This window comes from Brassica rapa, chromosome A04 (assembly GCF_000309985.2).
Source record: "Brassica rapa cultivar Chiifu-401-42 chromosome A04, CAAS_Brap_v3.01, whole genome shotgun sequence".
In the NCBI taxonomy this organism is placed as follows: domain Eukaryota; kingdom Viridiplantae; phylum Streptophyta; class Magnoliopsida; order Brassicales; family Brassicaceae; genus Brassica; species Brassica rapa.
Genome location: NC_024798.2, coordinates 11,110,239 through 11,138,144, shown reverse-complemented (window position 1 = coordinate 11,138,144; position 27,906 = coordinate 11,110,239). Strand labels below are relative to the sequence as shown.

The 27,906-nt window shown below is 32.0% G+C and overlaps 3 protein-coding genes across 6 annotated transcripts; 2 read left to right on the top strand and 1 right to left on the bottom strand.

Moving 5' to 3' along the window:
- The first annotated feature begins 1,126 nt into the window (after positions 1-1,126).
- Positions 1,127-12,206, top strand: LOC103864113. Its single transcript, XM_033289751.1, has one exon. It carries the CDS (start codon positions 4,219-4,221, stop codon positions 5,353-5,355), a length of 1,137 nt encoding a protein of 378 aa, XP_033145642.1. The 5' UTR covers positions 1,127-4,218; the 3' UTR covers positions 5,356-12,206.
- Positions 12,207-12,354: 148 nt separating this feature from the next.
- On the bottom strand, positions 12,355-27,906 carry LOC103864111 (cytochrome P450 705A5). 4 transcript variants are annotated; one of them, XM_033289744.1, is made up of 4 exons: positions 21,777-27,906; positions 21,607-21,692; positions 14,745-21,516; positions 12,355-14,668 (listed from the first exon to the last, which is right to left on the bottom strand). In XM_033289744.1, exons 3-4 carry the CDS (start codon positions 15,651-15,653, stop codon positions 14,033-14,035), a joined length of 1,545 nt encoding a protein of 514 aa, XP_033145635.1. In that variant the 5' UTR covers positions 15,654-21,516; positions 21,607-21,692; positions 21,777-27,906; the 3' UTR covers positions 12,355-14,032. The 4 variants fall into 4 exon arrangements, with proteins under 4 accessions (XP_033145635.1, XP_033145633.1, XP_033145634.1 ...); XM_033289742.1 differs by having other exon boundaries at positions 21,607-27,906; XM_033289743.1 differs by having other exon boundaries at positions 14,745-21,692.
- Positions 19,277-20,511, top strand: LOC117133346. Its single transcript, XM_033289350.1, has 3 exons — positions 19,277-19,313; positions 19,616-19,960; positions 20,012-20,511. Exons 1-3 carry the CDS (start codon positions 19,277-19,279, stop codon positions 20,509-20,511), a joined length of 882 nt encoding a protein of 293 aa, XP_033145241.1.

Below are 27,906 nucleotides of genomic sequence, written 5' to 3'. Positions count from 1 at the left end.
CATTAGGTTGAGCACAAAATCTAATATATTAAAACAGAAGTCATGACTTCTTTTCATGTGTAATTTTTTTAGTTTGGACCATTTTTAGAAAATATCATATTTTACATAAGTTCATTATTATATCTTTTAATATCTTTATCTTTTTATTTGAAATACAAATGAATATATTTAAAATGTTGTAACAAAATCTTTTTAAAATCTTCTTAGAATCTTTTTAAATTTACTTTCGAAAATTAATTAGTTTAATTTAAATTATCATAAAATATAATTTGAAATTAGAATTGAATATAGTTTTGGTTTATAAACAAAAATTTAAATAAAATGAAATTAATTAATCTCAAAAATAAATTTACTAATAATTTTTAAAAATTTTGTTAGAAATAAATATTTATTTCTATTTTAATTTTTAAAAATTTGTTTTCTAATAAAATAAAAATCATGATTTTTTTATGAATGATATTTTTATTTGGACCATCATTTAAATTTTCTATTAAATGTATATCACTAATGCTAATATATAATATTTTTAACTACTTTAATCATAATATCTTTTATATCTTTTAATTTTTTTTAAAAAATTAAAATTCTAACAAATCTCTTGAAAAAGATTATAATAAGATCTTAATTGTCATAAATTGAATATAAATATTGTCAACTAATTTTGTAATTAGTAATGAAATGTTACTAAAAGAATAAAATTATATCCTATTTTATCAATTTTATAATAATATCTATCATTTTAAAATAAAAACGTTATATTGAAAAAAATATGATAAAATTATTTTAAATTCATAAGGTAACATATTTTATTTTTATAAATATAAAATATTTATGCTAAAAATATAATATGTTGGTAGAACGGGTTAATATTAGTAAACTATATAATACATGTATAAAAATTTAACTTATCTTAAACATTTTTCATATACAGTATTTTATTATATAAAATTAATAAACATTAAAAAATTACTAAAAAAATCTAGTGATTTGAATTATGGATCATGATTATAATAAATTAAATAAAAAATTGTTTTCATATATGTTGTTTCATGCATTAAAAATTTTAGTTTAGTAATCAAACGCAAATTCAATAGGACAAATATATAATAAGCAACATATATATGTGATTATTTTAATTTACAGCATGAAAACTATAAAATTATTATATTTGGCATAATTATACAAACATTTAAATATGTGAGTAACATTAAAAATATATAATAATTATATAAAACAAATATCTATATATATAAATGTGAAAATATATACCCGCACGGTTGTGCGGGTGGAAATCTAGTAATCTATTAAAAGAAGAGTACAAAATAAAAATACCCATTAGTTTTGTAAGTTATTTACACTCCAATGCCACTGATATATTTAATGAACCTATTTTTAAGTTTCTTTTGTCTTTTACAGATTAATTAATGTATGTCATAAATCTATTTTAAACAGAAAAAGGTCTAAAGCTTAAAATTAACTCCACAAAATATTCCTAATATCAAGGACTTTCCAAATTTAAGGTATCCCTAATTTATTGCTATCCAATTAACTAAAATAAATCAATATTTTGTATACAATCTATATTCTTGACTAATCATATAGTAGATAACAATAAAATATTAGAAAACCTAAAATAAAAATGAACAACAAATTTTTTTCATATATATATATATATTATCCCATATATAAAATAATATCAACTTATCAGTTACAATCATTAATAGAATATTTAAGACACATATATTCTTTTTATAAAACTACTTCATAATAGAAAAATTAAATGTTCTATTACAAAATCATAATATAAAATCTTAACTAACCAAATATGATATAATCTAAAATATTTTAAATTAATGTGGAATATTTTATCGTAAAATATTTTATAAATTAAAAATGTTTTAAATTAGTGTGAAATATTTTGTCTTAAAAATAGCATCCAATACCTAACTATTTATTCCTAAGAACTAAAAATGTTTAAAACACATGTAAATAGTCAATTAACATCACCAACTGGAAAATTATTATGTAAAAATAAAAAATACTTATAAATATGTACTTTATGCATAATTATATCATTGATTCTATTGAAAAGAAAATATAACAAAACAAATATATATATATATATATATATACATATAATTGGCAAATATTATTGTTGTTGAAAACACAATAAAATTATTGTTGATCTCTCTTATCAAACTGTGTGTTTAAAAAGTAAATATTAAATATTTATGAAATATTGGTAAGTTTTAATATAATATATATATATATATATTATTTTATCTTTTAAAATTTATTTTGGACAATATAAAAGTAAAAAAAAATATCCGCACGCCTATGCGGATCAAAATCTAGTTTCAATTATAAATATTTATTTTAGGTTTTTATTTTGATATTTTTGTATTCAAGATTGAGCTTAAGTTTGGTATGAAGTTTCATAAGTTTATGCTCTTTATTTTATTTTTTAGACATGGGTTCAGATTTAGACGAAACAAAAATAATCTAAAACAGCCTAAAACAAAACCCATTCAGATATGTATGTAGAATTTTGAAGTTCGTTTTTTTTGTCGACCTCTAAAATTTATAAGACTGACTGACTTGTCGTTTTATCAAAAACTAAAAAGAAATAAAACACCAATAAATGGAAACGCTATTCGTTCTTCCCTTTTTCTTGGGAAATCGCAATCAGGAAAAGGAAACCTTTCACCCCAAGTCTCATTGTCCTTTACAATTTATGATCTTTTGGTTGGCAACAAACCAGTTTAATCCCTTTACTCCTGTCTAGTAAGATTCTTTAATCTTGTGTCCAAATTGAATCGAAAACTTATCAAAGTTTATTAATTGACCTGAAACTACTTTATATTTCTTTAAAATTTTGAGGATAGTGTGATTCTTCTTTTTGAATTTTACATAAGAAGAGACTATCATCTGCAAAAAGTAAATAGGATATCGATGGACATGCTCTGGCTACCTTAATAACCGTTAATTGTCTTCCTCTCTTCGTCTTCTTAATATTTGCAATCAAAACCTCAATACACATAATAAATAAATAGAGAGATAATTGATTTCTTTGACGAAAACCCTATGTAACACAATGAGGCCTTGTGGTTGGCCATTTAGTAGAACCCGATATTGGACCGATGATATACACTCCATCATTAGTTTAATCCAATGATAATGAAAACCCATCTTCTGTAGTAATACTTTAATAAAATCTCATTCTACCCTATTATACGTTTTACTCATGTCTGTTTTAACTGTCATATACTTTCCTTGACACGCTTTATTAGTCCGTAATCCATGAAACATTTCCTGGGCTATAAGAATATTATCATAGATCAATCGTCCTGCCACAAGTGCCGATTGAATTTCTGATACGAGGGAGGGTATGCATATTTCCAATCGTTGACACAAAACATTCGAAATAATTTTATACCCTACGTTACATAGGCTGATTGGCCGCATTTCCGTTATCTTTGTATGCCTCTCCATCTTTGGAATCATACATATATTAGTAATATTTAACCTTGAATCAATTTCTCTAGAAACTAGAAAATTATTCACCATTTCAACCAAATCACTCTTAATAATATGCCATGAATGTTAAAAAAAGAAAGTTGTCATGCCATCCGGTCCTGACGCTTTCTCTGGGTGCATCATAAACAGAACCTCTCTCACCTCGTCCTCGATCGCTATCTTCAATAATCGTTGATTCATCTGAGAAATAATATCTGGTATTGTTATCTCTGAGAGGAACCTGTCAAACTTCGGTGGAAAAGTGATGCTAAATAGTTCTTTAAAATAGTTTATTACCACTTTTTTTACTCTATTATTCTCTGTAATCCAATTTTCTGTGGCATTATGTAGCCCAACGAACCAGTTTAATATTTGTCTTACCTCTAAAATTTATAAGACTCACTGACTTGTCGTTTTATCAAAAACTAAAAAGAAATAAAACACCAATAAATGGAAACGCTATTCGTTCTTCCCTTTTTCTTGGGAAATCGCAATCAGGAAAAGGAAACCTTTCACCCCAAGTCTCCTTGTCCTTTGGTTGGCAACAAACCAGTTTAACCTCTCTCTATATATACATTCAGAGCTATGGATGGGAGCCTAATAAATCACAATTTCATCAACCTCTCACACACGAATCTTTTTTCTCTGCTCCGATCGTTCCAAAAATAATTAATTTCTAAAAAAAATTTCCCAAAGGTTCCGATGAACGAAGACTTGATTCTTGATATCATGTCATGTTGTCCTGCAACGGAGATTTCAAAATTCCGTCTACTAAACAAAGCATGCAACAAACGATCTTATGAGTTCCACTTCATCAATCACCATCTCCATAAAACCAACTCTGTTTTAGGCTATTTTATTCAAGATCATAAAAAGCATCGCCGCCCAGGATTTGTTGTCTTCGGTGGTGCCGAAGAAGAAGCTCCTGAAAAACCAAGAATCTCCCTCGAGTTTCTTCCTTCCAGAGGTGTAAAGATCGAAGCGTGTGATGCACATCATGGGATTTTTTTATGTGTTGATGATAAATTTAAAGGAGGGAGAAGAATACCAGATTACATTGTTTGTAAACCGACTACAAAACAATACCGGATCATACCAAACCCGAAGACCCGGTATTTTACTATTGCAATTGGTTTGATGGTGATTCAGTCGAACCCGTTTCGTTATAAGATCGTTAGGGTTTCTGAACCACTACCGTGGGAAAGAAGGAAGACTAGTGAGGGTTTCTATAATCTCAACTGTGAGGTTTTTGATTCTGATACTTATGCGTGGAAGCGATTGAATGATTTAGAACTACCAAGTGGCGAGTTTCTCCGGAGATCAGAAAAGCCAGAATCATCGTACGGTTTCTTGCATTGGTTAACTGGGAAAAACAATGTGATTCAGTTTTGTATGCAAACCGAAACTTGGTCTTTCTTTCCGTTGCCGGAAGATGTAATGAGCGATGGTTCTTCTCTAGACTTGGTCAGCTACGAAGGAAAGTTAGCTGTACTTTGTTCGAATTCGAATTCGAGATGGTATGATTTATGGGTTTTAGACAACAGTTCAGGAAAATCGTGGGCTAATGTAAAAGATGTGCAAGTTACAGATTTAGAAGACAAATATGCAAAACCCCTATGGTTTCTGAGTAACGACGTCATATTAGTGGCAGGTTTCGCTCGCCTTGGTCTCTACAACACGAATAGCAACAAGTTTCAGTATTTGCAAAAGACGACTCAAGAATGCTTGCCTTATTATTTGCCTAGAGATGTTTGTTTCCCTTTTTATTCCAATTTTGAAAGTATTTGTCTAAATGAAGATCAGATCACACTGGAAGATCAAAGACAAAACCAAAGATGAAAGAAAATTATTAGTTATGTAAAATTTCATCTTATTCCAAAACATATTAAATTGTTGTCACATGGTTCTATATCCTCTTCTTTTTGTACGTCGGATATTGTACACTTTGAATCCAACAAACAAAACCCGAATAATTTAGTTTTGGTTTCCTAAAATATCTCGTACTAATCATAGTTAGTACATTATTCTTTATTCTTTTATATGCTAGACATTATTTATCTAAATTTTCAGTGTAGACTTTGATTGCATTCACAATAATCCTCTTCTCAAGCCAAATACCGTACAAACCCTTAGCCTCCAACCTTCTGTGAAACCTTTATTATACCATTAGGATTAACCTAAGCCTTGCTGCACCATTAAAGATTCCAGCCTAATTCTTACAACACCATTACGAATTATCCACCTAATCTTTGTTTCACTTTTAAGGAGAGACTTTCAACACAAGTTTTTGGCATCCATTACTTATCCAGCATAATCCTAGAGATTGGAAATACGGTCTGATCCTTTATGCAGCCATGACAACTGCCAGTGCCAATTTTTCCATTGATGGATATACATCGTCTCGGCGTCGGTTAGTGAAGTAGTATATCGGGCTTTCTCATTATTTTCTTCGCGAATCAGGACTCTGCTAACGGCAGATTTCGAGGTCGGTATGTAGATGTATAGGGTTTCGCCTTCTAAGGGGTTTTAATAATATGGGAGGTTCGCTGATATATGCCTTCAGTGTTTTCAGGACACCGCGGTGTCGCACTCGTCGTTCCACCGAAACTTCTTGTTCCCCTTAAGACTTTGTAAAATGGAAAGCATTTATCTGTTGATCGCAAAATGAAGATATTCAACACACTATTTTTCGGTGAGTATTTGGACTTCGCGGGTTGATCTCGGAGCAGGCGTGTCGATGAGGTCTCCTACTGTTTCGGGCTTGCTTTGATTCCTCTTTCTGTTAAGAGATATCCAAGGAACTCGCCTGATGCGACTCTGAAAGAGCATTTGGTCGGGTTCAATTTAATTCATAATTTATTCAAGATGTTGAAAAACTCTTGTAGTTGGGAAATGTGATCTTTGGCTTTGAATTATTTTACTAGCATATCATCGATGTAGACTTACATGGTGTTGCCCAGCTGCTTGGAGAACATCTGATTTACGAGCCCCTAGTAGGTGGCCCCGATGTAGTTGAGGTAGAAAGGTATCACTTTATAATAGTAGGTTTCGTGATGTGTGATAAATATCGTTTTTTCTAGGGTTCATCATAATTTGTTTGTATCCGGAAAAAGCGTCTATGACCGACAAAAGTTCATGTCCTGTAGTAGCCTCCACCACCCTGTTTAAGGTTAGTGAAGTCTATGCACTCTTTCCATTTTCCATATTTTTACCACCATGGGGTTGGCGAGCCAATCTGGAAGTTTTTTGATTTTATCGCTGAATGCTTTGGTTTGCTCGGGTCCCAATTTTTGTCATTTTTGATTTATGGGTTTAAACATCGGATCGTGGGAGGTGACTTCAATGTTAATTCCTGGCATGTCTTCTGCCGACCACAAGAACGTATTGAGGTTATGTTTAAAAAAAAAGAGGTCGTTCTTGATTTTGGGGGAGAGATCTTTTACAATGCCTACGCATCTTTCGGGGAAGCAATTGTCGAGACTAACGGATCTGGTGAGGCTTTTCCCAGGGTTCAGATCAAGTCATTGCATGCTTTTGGAGAGACCTTTTCTGCGATCCCGTCCTCGAATTGTTTCAACTTTAGATGGAGAGGTGAAGTTCACACATTTGGGGTAGATCGATGGGACGCCTTCATCTTCCGGAGCTATGGCCTCCCGAGTACGGCGTCGAAGGGCGTATGTTGGTCTATCATTGCGAACTTGATCATGTGATGGGCGTCGCTAGCTTTGACGACTAACAGGATCGAACCGACTGGATGGATCGTGGCTCCGCCGAAGCTGACAAACGTTGTCGTTCCTGGTGCTATCCCGGAGTTGGGTATCCCATGTTCTTGAACGTTTCGTAAGAAAGGGTGTCGATGGAATATCTGGTATCGACAAGTATATTCGACATGTGAGCCCCGTCGACCTCCAGTTGGATGACGAGTGCATAGTTGTGCGGTTTATCAAAATCCAAAGTCTCTTGCTCCCAGAACACATTTTTTTCCTCAGGAGATGTCGTTAGATCTGATCTCACTGACCCTGTGAACATCTTCTTATGGTTTCTACCCAGGGCATCGCGATCACATTGTCTTGATGTTCCTGGTACGCAATCAGGTTGCCTATCCAGTCTTTTGAAACCGGATTCTCTGGGCAATCGCTCCATCGGCCTTTGTGTTGCGGTTCATCCATCTATGTTCCTCTTTAAGAGCCGGTTCGGTAGAGGTTCGAGTGCTGTGTATGGCAGATCCATTTTTGTGCTTCTGAATCTTATATCAGATCCTCAGCAACATGTTTTTTCGTTTCCCTTCTCCATAGACGGAGCCAAAATGTGGATCCTAAAACCCACACAAGGTATTTAGTAATGATTATATGTGAATAAGAACTAAATGAGCAACGATAACAACGTAATCTACCTCAGTTCGACGAAAATTGACTTTTATATATTGATGTTTAGCACAAAAGGGGTTTACAAGGTATCAATGAACAAGATCGAGTAAGCTTGAAACTGTGATCTAAAGATAGGGGGATCGAGGTCGAAGTGGATGGGAATAATGTCTATGTCTCAGAATATGCCCCCTCTTTTCTCCCACGTTCAACATTTGTTACCGAAAGAAACAGTTTGGCTTCATAAGCTAAGTGAACATTTTCAACTGTAGGGGTGAAAAAAACAAATGTAAAAAACGAAACTAAAGCCGAAAACCTAAATAGTATAGATCCAAAGATGAATCCGCACCAAACTAAATTAAACATAAAAAATTCAAAACTAAGAATGGTTCTTGTTTTATGGTATTTCGAGTTTTTGATTTTGTTCAAACTCAAATAAATACCAAAACAATTCAAAAGTTTCAAAACCTTTAAAAGTACTAGGGGTGGGCACTTCAGTTATTTTCTCGGTTCGGTTCGGGTTTGGTTTGGTTAGTTCGGTTCTAGTATTTTTTCCAGCAGAAATAAACCAAAGTTAGTTTGGCTTAGTTTGGGTCGGTTTATATTCGGTTATGTTTATTTTTTGGATCAGTTTAATTAGTTTTAATTTAATTTTTTAAGAGAAATTATGTTTTAAAACATAAATTAAATAAACATAAACTATGTGAACTAAATTCAATATAAAACTGAAAAAAAACTTTTAAAAAGTCACAAAATATATAAGAATTAAAACAAATAAAATTTAACTAAAATAAAATAAAACCAACATCATTAGTAATGTCTCTTATATCATTATTAAAAATCTTGCAATGAATCGTCTTCCAGGTGACGCTGTGGAGAAAAAAAATGTTTTTAATAAAATTTGCTTTACGTTTTAGGTTTAGATTTAACATCCATGTTTACATATAATAATATAAAAATACACACTTTTCTATTTTTTTTTTAAAATCAAATATTTTGATGATTGCATATTTTACAAAAATATATGTTAATGAATGAAAAATGGAAAATAAGTGGTTGGTATTAGAATTTTAGTATTAGTATTATGATATTACTAATATTTTTAATTTAAATAATTACAAAAACAAATCGGTTTATCGGTTCGGTTCTGTTTACCAACCACTTATTTTTGGGAAATTTTTACCTGAATGGTTTGAAATAGACTTTGGTTTGATTTGAATCGATTTGACTCGGTTCGGTTTGGTTCTATTTGACTCAGTTCGGTTTGGTTTTTTTGCCCACCCCTAAAAAATACAATACCAAACATGACCAACCCCAAATAAGTATTCAAAACACTCAAAAATCTCAATGAATTCGTAGTAGAAATATATGAATAATTGATTATACCATTCAGTCTAATGAATACTTTTGACATGCACTTTTAAGCTTCGAGATATTTTGTGTTACAAATATTTAATAAAAATGCATCAAATATTTTGTTAGATATGCTAAAATGGGCCAGTCTCATTTTTTTTTTTTACGACAAAAGGCTAAGAAACTAAGAAGATTCCTGATCCGAGAACCACCTCGGAGGAACTGAGTCAACATAAACCATAGCAGATGGCGAAGTTCTAGCACCTCGTGCCAGCTTGTCTGCCAGAGTATTTTGCGCCCTTAGTATATGCTGAATAGTAAAGTTGAGAAAGAATTCCTTACATCGCAGAAACTCCTCCATGTGTGTAGTGAACGCCGACCATTCTGTCGGTGTAGACACCATCTTCACCAATTGAGAACAGTCTGTTGCAAACACCAAGAAGTAGACCATTGGATTCGAACTCTCTCTTCATACCCATTTAAGATCTGAAAACTTCAATCTCTCTTCATACCCATTTTATTTTAGTTTCGATTAAAGTTGCATATTAAATATGTGATAATTACTTTGGCTAATTTAGGGTTTTTTTTAACGCTGATTTATTATGATCTTACAATTATGATATATGAAAGATTACATAGACGATTCGACAACCGATAATACTACATGCCTTATGAAGACCTACGCCTAATTGCATCACCTAAGCCATCCTATGAAGATCCACGCCTGGCCAGATTTACTTGCACCATGTTGAAGATCCCTTGTAAGTCTTTCCTCTGTAGTCTCCATAATTGTTTAATAAACCGCTCTCTCCGGGACTTGAAACCTCGATTTTCTGTAATCTGCAATAAATTGCATAGTCTAGGATTCGAACCCCAGACCTGGGTGTAGAAGTCTTTAAACCTTAATTTAGAGCCTTTTAAACTTAGCTACAACAATTTTAATAAAACAAATTTAAATTATTTTAAAATTTTGAAAATATATTTGAAGTGTATTTAATTAGGTAGAACATTTCGTGAAATATGTTTATAATATTTGATATTTTGGTACATTTCCATTTAGAGTAACAATTCAATATATTTCACATATATTGTTTGATTCGATATTGGAAAGTATTATGGTAGATAACTAAAATATCAAACATATATATATTCAAAGTTGTTAGATATTTGTTAAGTTTCCTTAATTTTAGTTATTCATATATTTTAATATAATTAAAATATCTCATTCAAAATCATTATAAAATATCTTGCCACAATTATGCCGATTTTAGGGTGTGTAGTTATGAATATTAATGTGTTAGACAAAAATATTATAGTGTATAGTATTTAAAAAATATATTCAACCTATAAATAATTTGGGTCTAAAGTTGTTTTGTTTTAAAACTATTGATATTTTGTTTTAATAATTTGAAGTATGTTGTAAAATTCATGAATATATGTTATTCTATATATGTAATTATTTTATTTTATAATTTATAAAATATTAAATAAATAGATTAAGTTATTTTATATTTATCCGTTTATGTACTACTTAATTAATTAATTATGAATACGAATTTGTATCTATATTATTAATTGAGAAGTGAATTTGCTTACTTGTCATCTTTTACATGATTTTAGGATAAGTCTTTCGTTTAATTAATATTATTATTTAAAATAATTTTCTCTGTGATTTTAGGATAAGTCTTTAGTTTAATTAATATTATTATTTAAAATAATTTTCTTTGTGATTTTAGGATAAGTCATCAATTTAATATATATTATTATTTTTATTTTAATATACAGTGAAACCTCTATAAATTAATAATGTTGGGACTACACCGTAACTATAGTTATTTATTAATTTATAGAGATATTAATTTATCGATATACTAATTGAACCAAAAACTCAATTTGGACCTATAAAATTATATTATTTTATAGAGATTTTTAGTGTATATTAATTTATAGAGTATTAATTTAAAAAGGTTATATTGTATATAATTATCATGATATTTAGGTATTTAATTAATAAATAAATATTAACTATTGGTATTAAAAATATCCACTGATAATATCATAATTACGCTTATCTTATATTTAGTTTATGATTGTAGTGATTAATATTATGTTATGAATGCTATAAATGGTTTTAATAACCTCTATAATATTATTTGAAAAGTCAGTTTTCTACGTGTCACACTCGCGTTAACTCTCACAGTGGTTGATTACGATGATACCCTTAATGAATCAAATATATATAATTACCATTATTAAATATTTATTCTATTTTTTCCTATTTTTATTTAGGTTTACTTTTTCTTTATTTTATAAAATAAACAAAATAGTAAAGAAAAATTATAAATTTAAAAACGAAAATATATTTTATATATGGTGTAATTCATAATAAGTAAAGTTCACAAAATAATCTTAGTTTTAAAGTAAAGAAATAATCTTCCCTTTTAAAAGATAATCCTAAACAACATAATATATATTTTAAAAGCTTAAGCATTTTATTTAAATCAATCTATTTCTCAAATTATCACAAATAATTTAAATAACATAAAATAAGATATCTTTAATGAATAAAATTTGATTTAATCTTTCTTTTTTTATTTAAGTTTCCTTTTATATTTTTCAAATAACATATAGGATAAATAAAATATTAATAAAATTTAATACGAATATCTCTATAATATTATATGAGAAGTCACTTTCCTATGTGTCGCGCTTACGTTAATTCTTACGACGGTTAATTACCGAGGTATCCTTAGTGAATTAAAAATTTCACATTTAAATACTATTATTGATTTTTATATAGTTTTCTTTTAAAAAACTTACAAATAACATATAAAAAGGAAACATTTATAAAGTTAAAAACATGAATTTAAAAGCGAAAATTTATTATATATAATATGATTTCGTTAAAAAGGAAAGTTCACAAAATAGTAATACTACATTTAAAACATATTTTAAATAACATAAATATACTTTTGAAGTAATAAAATACTTTTTTTGTTCAAAAAATTACATTCTTTATATCTATTTTTTCTTAGATGAAAAAATATTTTTGTATATAATGTGATTTCAAACAACAAGTTTACATAGATAATCTTGATATTAGAAAAATTAAAAAATTTTATTTTAAAACATAATTTTAAACAATACAAAAAAAATTATTTGTTTTCTTAATATTTAGATTGGTCTTTTATTTTATGTTTTTATGTTGGTAGAACTTAATATAACCGTAATCAAAATATCCAAGCAAACCTTAATTTTCATTTTAAGTTTATTTAAAATAAATTTCATGTTGTCATTCAATAAATCTAAGGCAAAAAAATATTTAGAATTTATCAAATATTTTAATTATTATAAATATTGCTATGTGTTCATGATCTTTCAAAAATTTATCAGTTATTTATGTAATTTCCTGTTGATATTCGCTTTATTTTCTAATATTTTTAAATATCAACATATAATTTGATAAATAATATGGAAATACATGCACATTCAAGAGATCAATAAAACTAATTTGATTTGACTTAATTTGTAATATGCACAAATGATAACTAAATCGACTGTAAAAAAAATAAAACCGACTAGACATAACATATCAAAAATCATGTCTAATTATAGTAATATATTATTATTAATATAAATTCTACATATAAATTATAAATTAATTTAAAATTAAAAGTAAATATCAATCAATTATTATAGTATATTTATTGTATAAATATTTATATCCGTGCATGAGCACGGGAAAATCACTTAGTTATCATTATATTGGGAATGACAAAGTTTCTTATTATATGCCTTAAAATCATAACAACTTTAATGATTGAGAGTTTAGAAATAATTCCGGCCATATTAAATTTGTGTGTCTCTCAAACTTTTGTTGAAGTTAAAGAGTCCAACATTTTTTTATTCTGTATCTTTACACAAAAACATAAAGATTGTGCATCCGCATTTTTTTCTTGGGTTTAGAAGTCATGCAGCAAATTAGTTTATCCACTTTCTACACAGATTTGTTTGTTAGTAGTAACTTGGTTTCGGGATTTTACTATTGTACGATTCAGTTAATTGGATGTTAGATTCAGTATTTTTCTGAAAGTGAGTTTTTTAATAGTATAGATCGGAGTTTGGAAGTATGCCAAGTTGAACACTCCACCTTTAAATATATATTATTAATATATAAATATATAATTTATTTATTAAATTAAGATAATTTATCATAAATTAATATATATATATATATATATATATATATATATATATATATTAATATATATATATAATTTATTTATTAAATTAAGATAATTTATCATAAATTAATATATATATATATATACATTGGCTAAAAACATTAAAAAAATATATTTTAAAATAAAAATAAATCATAAAATGTGTTATTATCCGAAATATGTTTCAATTATAAAAATTTAAAAAAATTAAGAAACAGGAAAATACAAAATTAAATATTAATTAAATAAAAATTGAATGTTGTATAATAGAAAAATAAATATTCAGTTATTTGAAAATTTTATTTATAAGATTTATTTATTAATAATAAATATAGTATATAAATATTTTAAAAAAATATTTATAACATGTGCAAATTTCCAAAAAATGTTAATGAAAAAAAAGACATATTAAAATTTCTGAGAGTATAAACAATAACTTACCAATGATAGTTAACTGATTATACCCGCATGTGCGGGATAAACACTTAATGTATAAATATTATAGAAATGTTATTTTTTATTCTTTAAATAAACCGCGACATGCTTCTCTTTTTTTAGTGTTGCTAAAAAAAGTCATTAACCGCGATTCTTGAGATTGAGAATTAGAGAGTTTGGGTTTCGAGCAATAGGAGTGAGCTTAAGAGGATGAGCCATAGTCAAGGACAGTCCTACAATAGCCTCTTCCATGTTAACTTCCTCTTCTTTGAATCTCCATTCAAATCCCTGCACCATCACTCCTATTGCAGTTCCCATAAAAATATGAGATACATTTTCTCCAGGACAACCTCTTCTTCCACTTCCAAAAGGAATGTACTTAAGTGCTTGCTCTTTGCTCTCATCTTTCCATGTATCTAGAAATCTCTCTGGCTGAAACTCATCAGGATTTTCCCAGTAATTTGGATCTCTCATCAGAGCATAAGCATTAACCATTAGAGTTGTTTTCTCTGGTACATAGAACCCTCCTACCATACATCCTTCTTGGGAGAATCTCTCGAAGATAGGCTCCGGCGGGTGCAGCCTTAGCCCTTCCTTGACCACTGCTTCCAAATAAGGGAGGTTTGGTAAATCTGTTTCTTGAATCAACCTTGTCGTCCCCACCACGGAATCGAGTTCCTCTCTCAGTCTCTCAAGAGTCTTGGGGCTTTTGATGATCTCTGCCAATATCCACGGTATTGGTATCGCCGGGGTGGTAGTGCCTGCAAATAAAAGATCCTGCAGATGCAAAACCTTTTCTTAAGCAAAGCAGTTTTATTTCTCAATGAAACCACCTCATGTAAATAATATTTACCACACAAAACGACTTGATATGGTTCCTAGTGATCTTATACGATGCATTTTCGTCTCCATAAGCTTCCAACAACACATCCATCAAGTCCTTATCATGAAGATGCTCTCCCTGCTTCTCTTCGTGTTCCACAAGAATCTTTTCGAGCAGCTCATTGAAGCTGTTTAAAATAACCTTCAATTCCTTTTTAAACAGTGAGAGAACAAGCTTCTGTAACCATGGGGGCAATAGGTTTGCCAGCATAATCGTCTTCGACAAGTCATCTAACTCAGTAGCTAATCCCTTGACACTCTCCATCACACCTTCCTCCTCTGGACAACACCTCCCCATGATCAACTTGCAGATGCTGTTGTTAGTGAGCGTAAACGCTTCCTCAAAGATCTCCACGGTCTCTTTATTCACTGCCTTCTCGAACAAGTTATTGTAAAACCTGTCTAGCTCATCAGCACGAATTCTTTGTGACCGCTTGAGAGCCTGAGGTCCTAGAAGGTTGGTGACAAGAACCTTCCTCATGAACTTCCAGTAATCTCCATTTGGAGCAGAGATGAAGCTGAAAGAACCAGCGAAAAGGGAATCTTCCGTCGGAGGGAATCCCCGAGAGGAGATGTTAACGTCATGTGCCCTAAAGATCTCATAAGCAGCTGATGCTGAGGAGACAAGGACTATTGGGCAACTGAAGATGCGGAGATAGAGAATAGAACCATACTTGGAGGAGAGTTTCTGTAAAGATCTGTGGATTTGAATAGAGAGAAGAATGTGAAGATGACCGATGATGGGTAGAGAAGGAGGGCTAGGAGGCAAAGGAAAGTCCTTTGGTTTCCTGAAGAAGATAGTGTAACAGAGTAGTGAGAAGAAGCATAGGAAGATAAAGATGAAGCATTTCTGAAAGTCAAGGATGATTGTTGTCATCATTGCTCAAGTCAAAAGAAGAAAAATGATGCAGTTATTTTCAAGATCAAGAAGAATCGGTCTTGCAACAATCTCAGATTAAAGAAGGACCTGTTTTTGAGGTGTAAATAGAGTATTCAGAATGCTGAGCAGACTTTCTTATTGACAAATGTTGCAGCTTACACCATATTCAGACAAGAGTACTGGAAAAATATCTTCAGTAGATTTGGAATTAGAATATATCTTCAATAGATCTGGAATGTATCTTAAATAGATTTGGAATGAATATCTAAGAATTGGAAATTATCCTGACTTCCAAATACTCCTCTCAAGTTAGAGTGTGGAGATCTGTAACACCCAACTTGGGCGATAACACATCAAATTGTGGCTTCCCAAACGCCGTAGTTAGAATATCTGCGAGTTGGTCTTTAGTACGAACACGAAGAGTGCTGATTAACCTCATCCCAAACACTGTGACAATCTCGTTCTATGTGTTTCTTTCTTTCATGAATTAGAGCAGTGTCGGAAGCTTAAGGGAAAACTCCATCAAATATATTATGATTCATGACAAACCAAAGCCTTGTACGAACCAGAAGCATACATAATAAAACGTACAAAAATTAAAATTAAGAACTACCAACTCTTCAAACGTAAGAAGCACTATTTAAACTTTTCTTAAAACAACATTGTTTAAACTTTAGATGCAATTATCAAAACATAAAAACACTAATATTTACTAAATACCAAATATATATATTATACTAAGTATTTGAGTTAATTACTCATGTAATTAACAATTGTTGTAGGTATTCAATAATATCTTAATGCAATTTGGATATATATTAGGGACTAAGACTGGGTTTGGTAAAAGTTCTTTTTGGGATTTTATATTTTTGTTTTTTTCGGATATTTATTTGGGTTCTGTTCAGGTAAAACGCGAAACCAAAAATACCGTAGAACAAGATCCATTTGGTATTTATGTTGGGTTTTGATCTGTTCTGATTCATTTATATCGGGTAGGATTGGTTCGAATTTTCGGATTTAGTTTATTTTCTCAACTCTATTATTTTCTTATTCAACACAATAAACTCATCCTCGCAAATTTCCACTTTATTACTATTGAAAAAAAAATTCAATAAATATAAGAAACCAAAATACTATCAATAACGTCATAAAACGAGAAGTCTAAAACAAGTGCATGAAAGAAATCACCAAAAGCACCTATCTGATACCAATTACTCACTTTCTTCAGTCTCACCTGAAATAAAGATAAAGAAAGATAAATAAAGAAGGAGCTACTGAGTGAAATATGAGATGTTAAACCCGAAATTCATAGATTCATATTTATATAGCATTTGTAATACATATAAATATTACGATAATTTGATTTAGCCTAAAGCGGTTGAAAGTCTGGTTCAATGGAATCAATATTTTAGTTCAAGTCCCGTAAACAATGAAATTTTTAAGAATCAATTTGTAAATAAAAAAGGTCAAAACTAAATGATGTTGTGAATAGTGTTTTCTCAAATTTGATTTTATAAACATATTTTTTTCAAAATGATGTATTATTAGAGAATGCTTTCCCTCATTTTTTGATTTTTCCTCACAAAATGATGTACTATTGGAGATGGTGAGGATATAAATAGTATCATTTTTCTTTGTCATCTACCCATTTGGTTAGATTTGGTCAGAGGAGATATCTTTAGAGGGACACTATCTGAAAGTGTCTGATCTATATGGAAAAAAAAATTTATGGTCCTACCCTCTTTTGCTTGTTGGCCCGTCTGAACATTCTCCCTTCAGGGAATATGATGCAGGCTCACGGCCAGTCCATCAGGCTCGTGGCCATATCCACTAGGTAGCAGTTCGTCTCGAAGCGGATCGTGGAATCCTCATGTCTCTCATACATAGGATGCCCAAAGTTATCATTCCATCTCAGCATGTAAATCCGAGATGCTTCTGTTGCACACACATAGTCTAATTGATTCAATACCAATGTGATCCTTAAGACTCCACCATAAACCACTAATATTGTAATTACCGATCCATGAGGCATCGATTTGGCAAGTTAGGATTTGAGGTATCCAAAAGGGTACTGTTTCAGTAATTGTAGTATGAGCATCGTCGTGATCCTCGTCAACTTCCTCCTCCTTTTGGTTAGCCTTTCCTCAACTTTTTGTCTCAAGGGAAGCTAATTGGAGAGTGTTAGTCGGAGAGATGAATTTTTCATTAAAGAGTTTGTCGTCCCTCGCCTTCTAGATGTACCAACATATCCATGAGAATATGTTGAATAGGGACGGACACACATCCATGGTTACGGGGGCATGTCCCCCCAACTGATTTTTTTTGTTTTTTTTCACTAATGGTTATTGAATGTCTCATGTTCCAAAATTAATCATAATGGAAAACATCATTGTGCCCCGACTAATTAGCTTCCTACATCCATCCATGATGTCGAATTGTGGCTTCTGCGGAGCCGTCTCTTTTCTGTTTCAAAACAAAGAGTTCATATTTTTGTATTCATATGTACTCAGAAACAGTGCCGGCCCTGGATAGAAGCGGCACAAGCACGTGCTTCCGGCCAGTTTTAAAATATCTAAATTTTTGGCCGCAACTTGCATAAAAGCTTCACTAGCATAGTTGGTAAAATGTTAATTTTGCTATTGTAAGGTGAGAGGTTCGAGCAGTTGTGGTAGTAATTTGTTTAACTGTATTTTAAAAAAAAAAATCAATAGGCCCATAATTATAATTTGCGTCCAACCCAAAGTTTCCTCTGACCGGTACTGCTCAGAAAGTAGTTTGGAAGGGAGGAATAGTCCCACATAAAATCTAAATCTGCAAGGATGAGAAGCATTAAAAAAATTATGGTTAGTCGACTCCACTGGCCACCATATCCAGGATAACTCATATCGGTGTCCAGGTGTCTATTGGTGAGCATATCTATAGTGGCCACACATCTTAAGGGATACTGCCATAAGAAGTGTTTCATCTTGCTTGGAGTTTTATTTTCCACGTTGCCATAAAAACTAGTATCCATTCAAATTTGAGGATGTTATTCAGAACTACATTTTTACTATTGAAATTTTTATTTACAAATTGGTGTTTAAATTTTATATAATTTTATTTTATATCTAAAATATTAAATATCTGTGTTTTATATTTTATTAAAATTAATAATAGCTTTATTAATACAATTATAAGCTCATATAAATCATTGTCTATTCTTTTAGAAACTAAATTTATATATATAACAAATAATTAGTTAAAATAAAAATTATACTTGGGCAAAAATTCGTAAGTTTTAAAAATGCATAATATTATTAGAGTTAATAATAGTTATTAATAATAAAATATATTTAAAATATAAAAATAAATGCAACCATTAAAACAAAACTTAAACTCATTTTGAAAAAAAAAAATGATGACAACCGAGATGCCATTAGAGAGAGGTACACAATATTTGTTTTTTACAAACAATGAAATGACTAGTTCTGGAAATTCTGTTTATTTATTTGTTTTTTAAATATTTTTTGAAGAAGATATTCATTTACTTGTTTACAGTAGGAATGTCGTCAGTCGTCAAGAAGGTAAAAAAAAAAAAGAGAAATATTACTGAAGAACAAAAAAAAGTCTTTACTTTCGACGAAATGACTGAAGGCAACGCTGGAAGATCTGCTTTTCTGGGTGGGTAACTGAGGTTTTTCTCTTTGAGAAAGCCTTTCTTTTCTGACTTAATATTATTATTATCTCCTTGACCATGTAAAAGTAAAGTTTTCAAGATGTCTCGTTCGCTATAATCTTTTTTGTTTTTGGGTAGAAAATTAGGGTTTATCTAATCACCTTAATTTCTTTAAAAAGGTTTCTCCTTTAGTGATGTTTCCCCATGTCGTATTATTGTCTGATGCATTTCTTGAAAATCACGAACATGTTTTTCTTTTCTTTTTTGTCATTCAACTCAAATCCTTGTCTTTTTGAACTTTCTCAAGGTTTCATGGAGACAAGAAAGATTTCTGTGTTCTGTTACTGGAACGGCTGTATAAAAGATGGTCCATTCTATGAAGGATCAACTCCAAGAGTGATCCGGGTTGAGAGCAGAACTGATTTACCCACATTGTTGAGTGATCTGCATCGAGTCACTGAGTTTGAAAAAGGAAAGTTCCAGATGGATGTGATTGGTAGATACCCTTCCGTAGTTCAACAACCAATGGTGAAGTCTATGCGTTTGCCCATCGTGGATGATTCTAGTCTTGAGACCATGCTTGAGGTTCCAAGCTATCATTCTTCTATCAACAGTGTGGAGTTGTACTTAGAGGTCAAACCGGTTTCTCATGGCCCATGAGCAAATCATCAGACTCGTAAGCGTTCTCGGCAAAATGATGCAGATGAAAGTGCCAATGTGAGAAACCCTCGTGAGAATAACAATAACGGGTGGCTTGAAGAGGAGAATAGTACGGATGACGTAAACTGCGGTAATAACGAGGCTGCACAGAAAGATTCAAAGAAGAAAAAGCCAGATCTAACGAAAGAGCTCAGCAATAGTGTCTCAAAGCAATATATTTTGTCTAGTTCATGGCTTACTGAACGCGAGTTGTATGTTGGGATGCTTTTTAGAGATCAAGAGGAGCTGAAGAAAGCAGTGAAGCTCTACTCTGAGAGAAGACAACGAGACTACGATGTGTATGATTATTCCAGTAAAATTCATTTCAGGTGCACAAAGATCTGCGGATGGGATCTCAAGGCAGCTAAAACGAATGGAAATGGCTTCGAAATAACTGAATACAGAGGTGTACATACTTGTAAGCCAGCAAATGTGGGCTCCGATTTTTTGGCAGGGGAGATCGAATGTCTGATAAAGGAGATAAGTTTGCTAAATATGTCATGAAACAGCTTGAAGATAAAAATAGTCCTGTTCTTTTGCGGGACGCAGCGTCAGAGCATCATTATTGTTAGGACCAATTGTTGGGTCCTTAGATTAATTAATTGTTATTTTGAGGTTAAGGACCAAAGCTAAGGACAATCCCAAAAAATTAGATTATTGGTAGGACTTGTTGATGTTTCTTAATAAACTTATTATTTATTTAAATAATTAATGACAAAAAAGAAAAAATTTTAAAATATAACATATAACATTAAATTGAAAACATGAAAAATTACAAAGTTGGAAATAAAAAAACAAAGATGTAAAATAAAACAAACAAACATTTTATTGAATTCGTACAACTAAACGTTTGATAATCATTTTTTTTCTAATTTTTTTCAAGTTTCTATTACATTTCTAATCTTTTAATCCAAGTTTCTATTACATTTCAAATCTTTTAATCCAATTTCTACACAAGTTTCTAATCTGTTTTCAAGTTTCTATATCAAATTATACAAGTTAATTGAACAAGAGGAAACAAGTTTATGAATGAAGCAACCCAAAACTAAAAAAGGCTTCTTGGAGTTTAACAAAATATTACATAACCGTGTCAGAGTTTGCAAAAGATAACAAGTTTTGAAAAAGAGGAAACAAGTTTTGAGGCAAAAAGAAACAACCTTTCCGATATACATAGCTAAAGCAGAAGAAAGAACAAGAAAGTTAAAGACGTCTCCCACTCTTTCTGCTCAAGTGTTTGCTGAGTAGTTCAGAACACTTTTTTCTTTCCGGACATACACACATCAATAGAGTAGTTTTTCCATCTCCAACCACATTGAACACAAATATGTCTCCTATCTCGCATCTGTTATCAAGACATAACTTTCTCCATCCTCTTGTGATGTAATACATGCCGCCTGATTCGCTAAATCGCAAACTCACAGTCCATGAATTTCCCTCTTTGTTCACTAGTATCGTCTCTTGGCATTGTTTGTTCAAAGCAGTACAAGTCGTAGCTGCCACAGGAAGAGACTGCAAAGACAAAACGTAAAGACACAGATCACTTCATTTCGATATTTGACTAACAGATCAAACCATATATACGTATGAAAATTGACTCACAAGTTTGTCGGCTTTTAGGTTTGAAGCAGTGACCTCAGCCATAAAACAATAGTCGAATGAGGAAGAAGACATTGCCCCTGATCCGCCTGAAATGTAAGAAACAATTTTCCACGTCAAAAACATCTCACAAGTTTGCTACGCTATTACGGTTAACTTTTATTGAAACTTACTAATCTTGTGGTGATTCTCATTGTCATCAGCATCAACCGCACCATCATCCGCAACATCATCCGCGTCGGCTTCTTCCTTGATGATGTGAGGATGTGTATACTGAATCTCACAACAGCTAGGACCAAAAGGAGTGACATGAAACACCATGTCTCCTTCGTGTTTGAAGATGACAATGTCACCGATTCGAAGATCATGTGCTGTGGTGAAATCTTTCCAACCTCCGGTGAGTCTCCTGCCTTCTTGTATCACTTCCCAAGTTTGATCTGAAGCGTCCGATCTTAGTTTCCATGTTTTCTGGTTCGTCTTCCCTTCTATGTGCTGTGAGAAGAAGCCAAGTGGTATTGTCTGCAAGTCAGAAAAGGCAAAGTTAAGCGAAACTACAAAATCGGAGCATATACAGAGGAGAAATAGAGAGAGTGTGTTTACGATGCCACTGTGGAAACCGGGAACCAGAGGCTTGAAGAAATGAGGTTCATGCGGATTCGCCATCTGCGAACAAGAACCAAATGTAAACAATATCAGAGGAAAGACGATCAATCAGAACTTAATACCGTACTTGAACTACAAAGCTATCACACTCTCATTTACAATACAATCAATTTTCGTTCTAAACTACAATGTGTGATCAGAAGCAACTGTAACAAGAAATAATAGACCGCAAAACATAACTAAAAAGCGATATACTTACTACAAAATCGAACTACAACCTATCAACTCATGTTTGTCCATCGCATACACCATCAAAGCATTAATACACAACAACAACATTACCAACAAAACATGAACACGCTACCAAGTTTCGTCACTCATTTTTCTAAACAATCACAACTTCGGAGACTAGGCAAATATTAAAGCTACTTAATTCAGTACATGAGAACAAAATTCGCAACTAAAAACATAACAAATTTGAGCCGATTTCGAATGGCAGATGAACTAATAATCAAAGATTAACAACAAAAATCAACCATAACACTCTCCTACCTATGGACTGAGACAACCGAATCCACACACAAGATTAACAATAGTAAACCATAATCAAACGGATTACCAATCATATCATCTCAATTGACATCCTACGGATCTCGAATGGAAGAGGAACGCATACCTTTTGGTTCGAAAACGGAGGAGAATCGAAGGATGTCGACCGTGGAGACAACAGACCGGTATCGTCTTGCGAACTAACCGACAAGATCTCGTTTGCGGCGAGGAATCGTCGGACGAATCTTCTTCGTCGCCTTCGAGCCTAAATCGGGAGAGGAAGAGGCTGAAATGGATACCGAATGTCGAGACAAACCCTAGACGACTTCGACCCGTGCTCAAAAAATGCCAGCTGGCACGTAAAGGACCAAAATGAGAAGTCCCGTATTAAGGCCCGTCCTTCATTTTCTCCCATATTTTTCATTTTCTTTTAAGTCCAAAAAGCCTAAGGACCAGCCCAAGGACGTGCGATAATCTTGCTCTCACGGCGAGCGTCTAAAATTTAACAAACAAAACCTAGAACTGTAAACGTAGCGTCAATATATACTTCCCGCCGGCGACTGTAGCTAATGATTTTTGAGTGGTTTTTGTCAAAAATGCAAAGGAATTGAAATAATATATAAACTTACCATTACTACCTAAAACACACTTACTTGAAAATATTTTGGTTGCTTAGTTCAGAGCTACCGAAATTTAGTTCTCTATCAAAAATTTTTGTTATGAATCGAGAAATCAGTGCTTCTGCATACTTCACAATGTTCTAATAGACTTTCAAGGAATATATTAATCAGTAACAAAGTATCAGAATAGGAACTTAAAAGTTGAAATGTAACTGTACATAAAAATCTGAATCTCCAAACCAATAGATATTGTTATCGGGCTTCATAATCAGTTTGACTAAAGAGTCTCTCTCAAAGTGAAAAGCATGAGATTATAAAAATTCCCTTCAAAAATATTGATATTCCTCTTCAATGATCTAAAATCCCTAACAAGAACAGTCAAAACCAAAAGGATATAAAGAGAGATTATGGGCTCTAACATGAGCTGCAACCTTAACAGCAGCAAAGAGATGCTCCTCTTCAATGATGTGGGACTGCCTCCAGAACTTCTTGATCTGTGTATTGGTTATGCCGTCTCCCTGGATCTTTTTGATCAGTATCCCAGAGATGGCCACTTCCTTTCGTTTTTAGTTATCTTGAAGCCACTTCCTTTCGTTTCAGCTGCCTTGAGAATCCATCCGCAGCCGCCACTCTTGCACTCAAAAGTAGCTGAAGATTCGTATGCATGGTGCTCTCGTTGCCTTCTAACAGAGTAGAGCTTCACTGCCTTGTCCAGCTCCTCTTTATCTCTGAAACACATCCCAATTTGTAACTCGCTTTCATCAACCCATGAACTAGACAAAATCAACTGCTTTTTCTTATGTGAACCTTTTTCTGCATCCCCACAGTTTCTGTCTTCTGTGCTCTCCTCATCTTCAGTTCACCTGTTACTGTTTTCTCTCAGATTGGCATCAACATTAGCGTCCTCTTGACGACAACGCTTTAGAGAGGCCTGATTATCCGAGGAACTAGCATTAGTTGGTAATGGAGGAGAAACCAGTGGTTTGACCTCTAAATAAAACTCAACATTGGTGATAGAAGGATGGTAGCTTGGAACCTCTAGCATTGTCTGAAGACTAGAATTATCAACAATGGGCAAACGCATATACTTGACAAGAGATTGTTGAACAATGGAAGGGTATCTTCCAATCAAATCAATCTGAAACTTAGCCTTGTCAAACCCAGTGACTCGATGCAGATCATTCAAGAATGTGGGTAAATCTATCTTGCTCTCAACTCTGATCACTCTGGGAATTGATCCTTCTTGGTAGAATGGACCATCAGGGCCATCTTTGATACTGCCGTTCCAATAACAGAACACAGGAATCTTTCTTGTCTCCATGAGCCTTCAGCTAAGTCAAAGAACACTATAACAATAAGAAACCCTAAAAAGGCTCAACTTCATAAAGTAGCAGTGGAAACAACACTATAAGAGTAAGCAAGGTGAGATAAAAGAGAAAGCTGTCTAAAAAAGAAGGTGATTACATAAACCCTAAAGCTCAAATGAATTGAAAAACCCTAAAGCTCAAAGGATGATGTAAACTCTGAATTTCAAATCTTTTAGAAAATTTGAGTTGACAAGAGGAGAAAACAGGAAGATGAAAGGACCAGAAACGATTTAATGTTAGTAACTTTTTTTTTTACTTGCAGAAGAGTGTTGTTGTTATTCGCCGTCTTAGGGGTGATTTTTTTTGGCCAAGAGAAACCAAAGTAAGTAGCTTTTCTTCTATTACACACCACCGTGTCCTTTTGTAAGAGAACTCTATCATGTCCACAATGTGTTCCATTTTTGGGTCTCCTCCTTTATTTTGGACAGCTAGATTTTACCAATTTCGGTAATTAAAATTTTAATCAGAAAAAAGAGAAACCCACTTTTTTTTTGTCAAACTGACCGTAAATATATGTTAACTAAGATAAGACATGCACCAAGTAAGTTTATTTAATAAATATTTAAAACATATATTATCGACAAATTTATTTTTATATTTGATCATTTTATTTATATATATATAATGTTTTTTTTGATATTATATAATTTATGTCCGATCGGCCGGATCTATTTTTTATTAAAAATTGTGAACCTAAACAATAATTAATATATCATAATCCGATCGGACTGAACTTTAAACAAATTATGACATAAAGACTTTATGTTTTTTTTTTCCACCGAACACATTGTTGAAAATTGTGAGCAGTATTGTTTCCACAATCGAATTATTTTGACCTTTATCTTTTACATGGTTTTGAAAGGTTTCAGATCAACCATCGAATTGATACATGACATTTTAATGCTTTTAGCCGTATGCTTAAACGATGCTTTGAAATTTTATGGTATTGCTATGAAACAGCTGATAGTATATATAGGTATGATATGTAGGTTAATGGATTGTTTGCGAAGCAAAAGTAAATTAGCACTAAATACCTATAAATCTAATTTTTAGCGTGAAAAATTATCAAAATAATGTAAATTTTCCTTAACAACACCAAAACAGTAGGCAAGCTTTTTCTTGGTGATAATTATCCTTACCATACAGAACATGTATATAAATTGTGTATCAACAATACATATACATATACGATAGATACAAACTCAAAATTTATTAAGGAAAAATGCTTGTTTCCGGCATCGAATCCCGCAGCTACCAACAGTTTTCCAGGGTGTTTACTGCTCAACTCTACAGTATCCACCATGATCAGTGGTCTTAAGTGAGGAAAACCTTTCATTGACTATTGAAATGCCCAAAACACAAAACCAAACGATGCTTCTTTACGATCAGGAGAAAGAGAATATTGTCAGTCCATTACCATTTCATTAGACGAGGAAAGAATATCCATGAACTTGGGTAATGCGCTAAAACTCTGGTCCAAATCTCCCAAGATTGAAGTGATGGCTTTTTTTTAGCTTCCCACATACTATCATGCGAGACTGTGTAGCTAAACTCTTCTTTCACCCACTTGATCACCTCCGAGATAGAGAGTGAAGGCTGAGCATTTACTAGACATTGGAGCCAAACTGCTAGATAGTATAAGAAGGAATAGTAGCAAAGCCTACAAAGTTTTGAGGTTTACTCATGACCAACAATATAAGGAATGTGATGATTATGAACCATGATGAATTTTATGATTTGGAATCACATTATTAGAAATCTATTGTAATAAGAGATTATTGGATTACATATAGTTGCAACTCTGGAGTGGTCCCGGTGGAAAGTAGTTTATATTTGTTTGTTGCAACACATGGAGTAATTATTGTGCAGTTTTGATCTCGCTACAGAATCTTTTAGAGCAAAGCTCTTCCACAAGTCACTGCAAGAACATTTTCTTTGTAGCCGTTTGAAGACCAAGAAATCAGATATAGTAGAATTATGAATTACTCAAATGGAAAAGTATCTATACAATATAAAAACAAAAAGAATTAGAAAATAAAGAAAGAGTTCGTGAAATAGCAAAAATGTTATTTTTTATTTATTTAGATGATAAAATATTATAAAGTACTAATATTTTGTTAAAATTGATATTATTGATAGTATATATCTCAACATTGATGGTGCTTTTAAATTTCAATAATTCTAAATCATGGGTTTTATTATACTGTAAAAAAAATTGGTACATATTCTTTGTTTGGAAACGATGGCGAAAAGGAGTATATGGAATCAATTTGGACGGATACATCTCACTTAGAGAACCAAAGGCAATCGTTTTCCAAATTTTGACGGATAGAAAAGTCCACACTCTCTAGATTCGTGTCAAACCTATTGTTTATCTGGAGTGTGGTGATAAAGTTGTACCAAACTATTTCATCTTTGCGGGATTTGTATTCACAGATCAATCTTGTGGCGTTAAAATCTCAAAGGTATTGTAACATGAAATAAACATTGGTACACCTCATTTCCCCCAACTATTGATTGTTATGGTTAATTGAATCAAAGTAAAAACAGTGAAGGATCTTTCTGAAGTGATCAAAAGGTGCACGGTGAAATTCGATCTTCAAGGAAAAAAAGTTGTTATCATTGGCTTAAGCTATTGCCATGAACTGTTGCATCATGGCGTTGAAGAATGGCGTTGGAAATGAAGACGTCGAAGAAGCCATTATTGGTGTTTGCTATGAAGACTAATTTTTCTATTAGCTAGTTTTGATTTCCCTTTTCAGTTTGGTGTTTTATGATTAGTGTGTAAGACTTTTCACTTATTATATATAATTAATGTTTTAGGGAAAAAAATGAATACAACTGAATGTAGAATAGATGAAGTGTTGTTGGACTTGTAGTTTAGCTCTAAATGCACTGTTTTCATACCTAGAAAGGTTCTTGGTATCATGTACACTTCAATGATGGTCTACAACCATAAATCTTTAAAAATTTCTGTATAAACAATATAGTCTTTAAACTCTTAAATGATAGCCTTTTAACTCTTAAATGATTGTATTTTTGGCTACTCTAAAAGCTCTTACCATGTACTTGTTTTGTGCACCTCTTACCATGTATTTTTTTTTGCTACTCTAATAGTTTAAATGATTGCACAAATTGTGGCGAGTCAATAGCACCCAAGACAA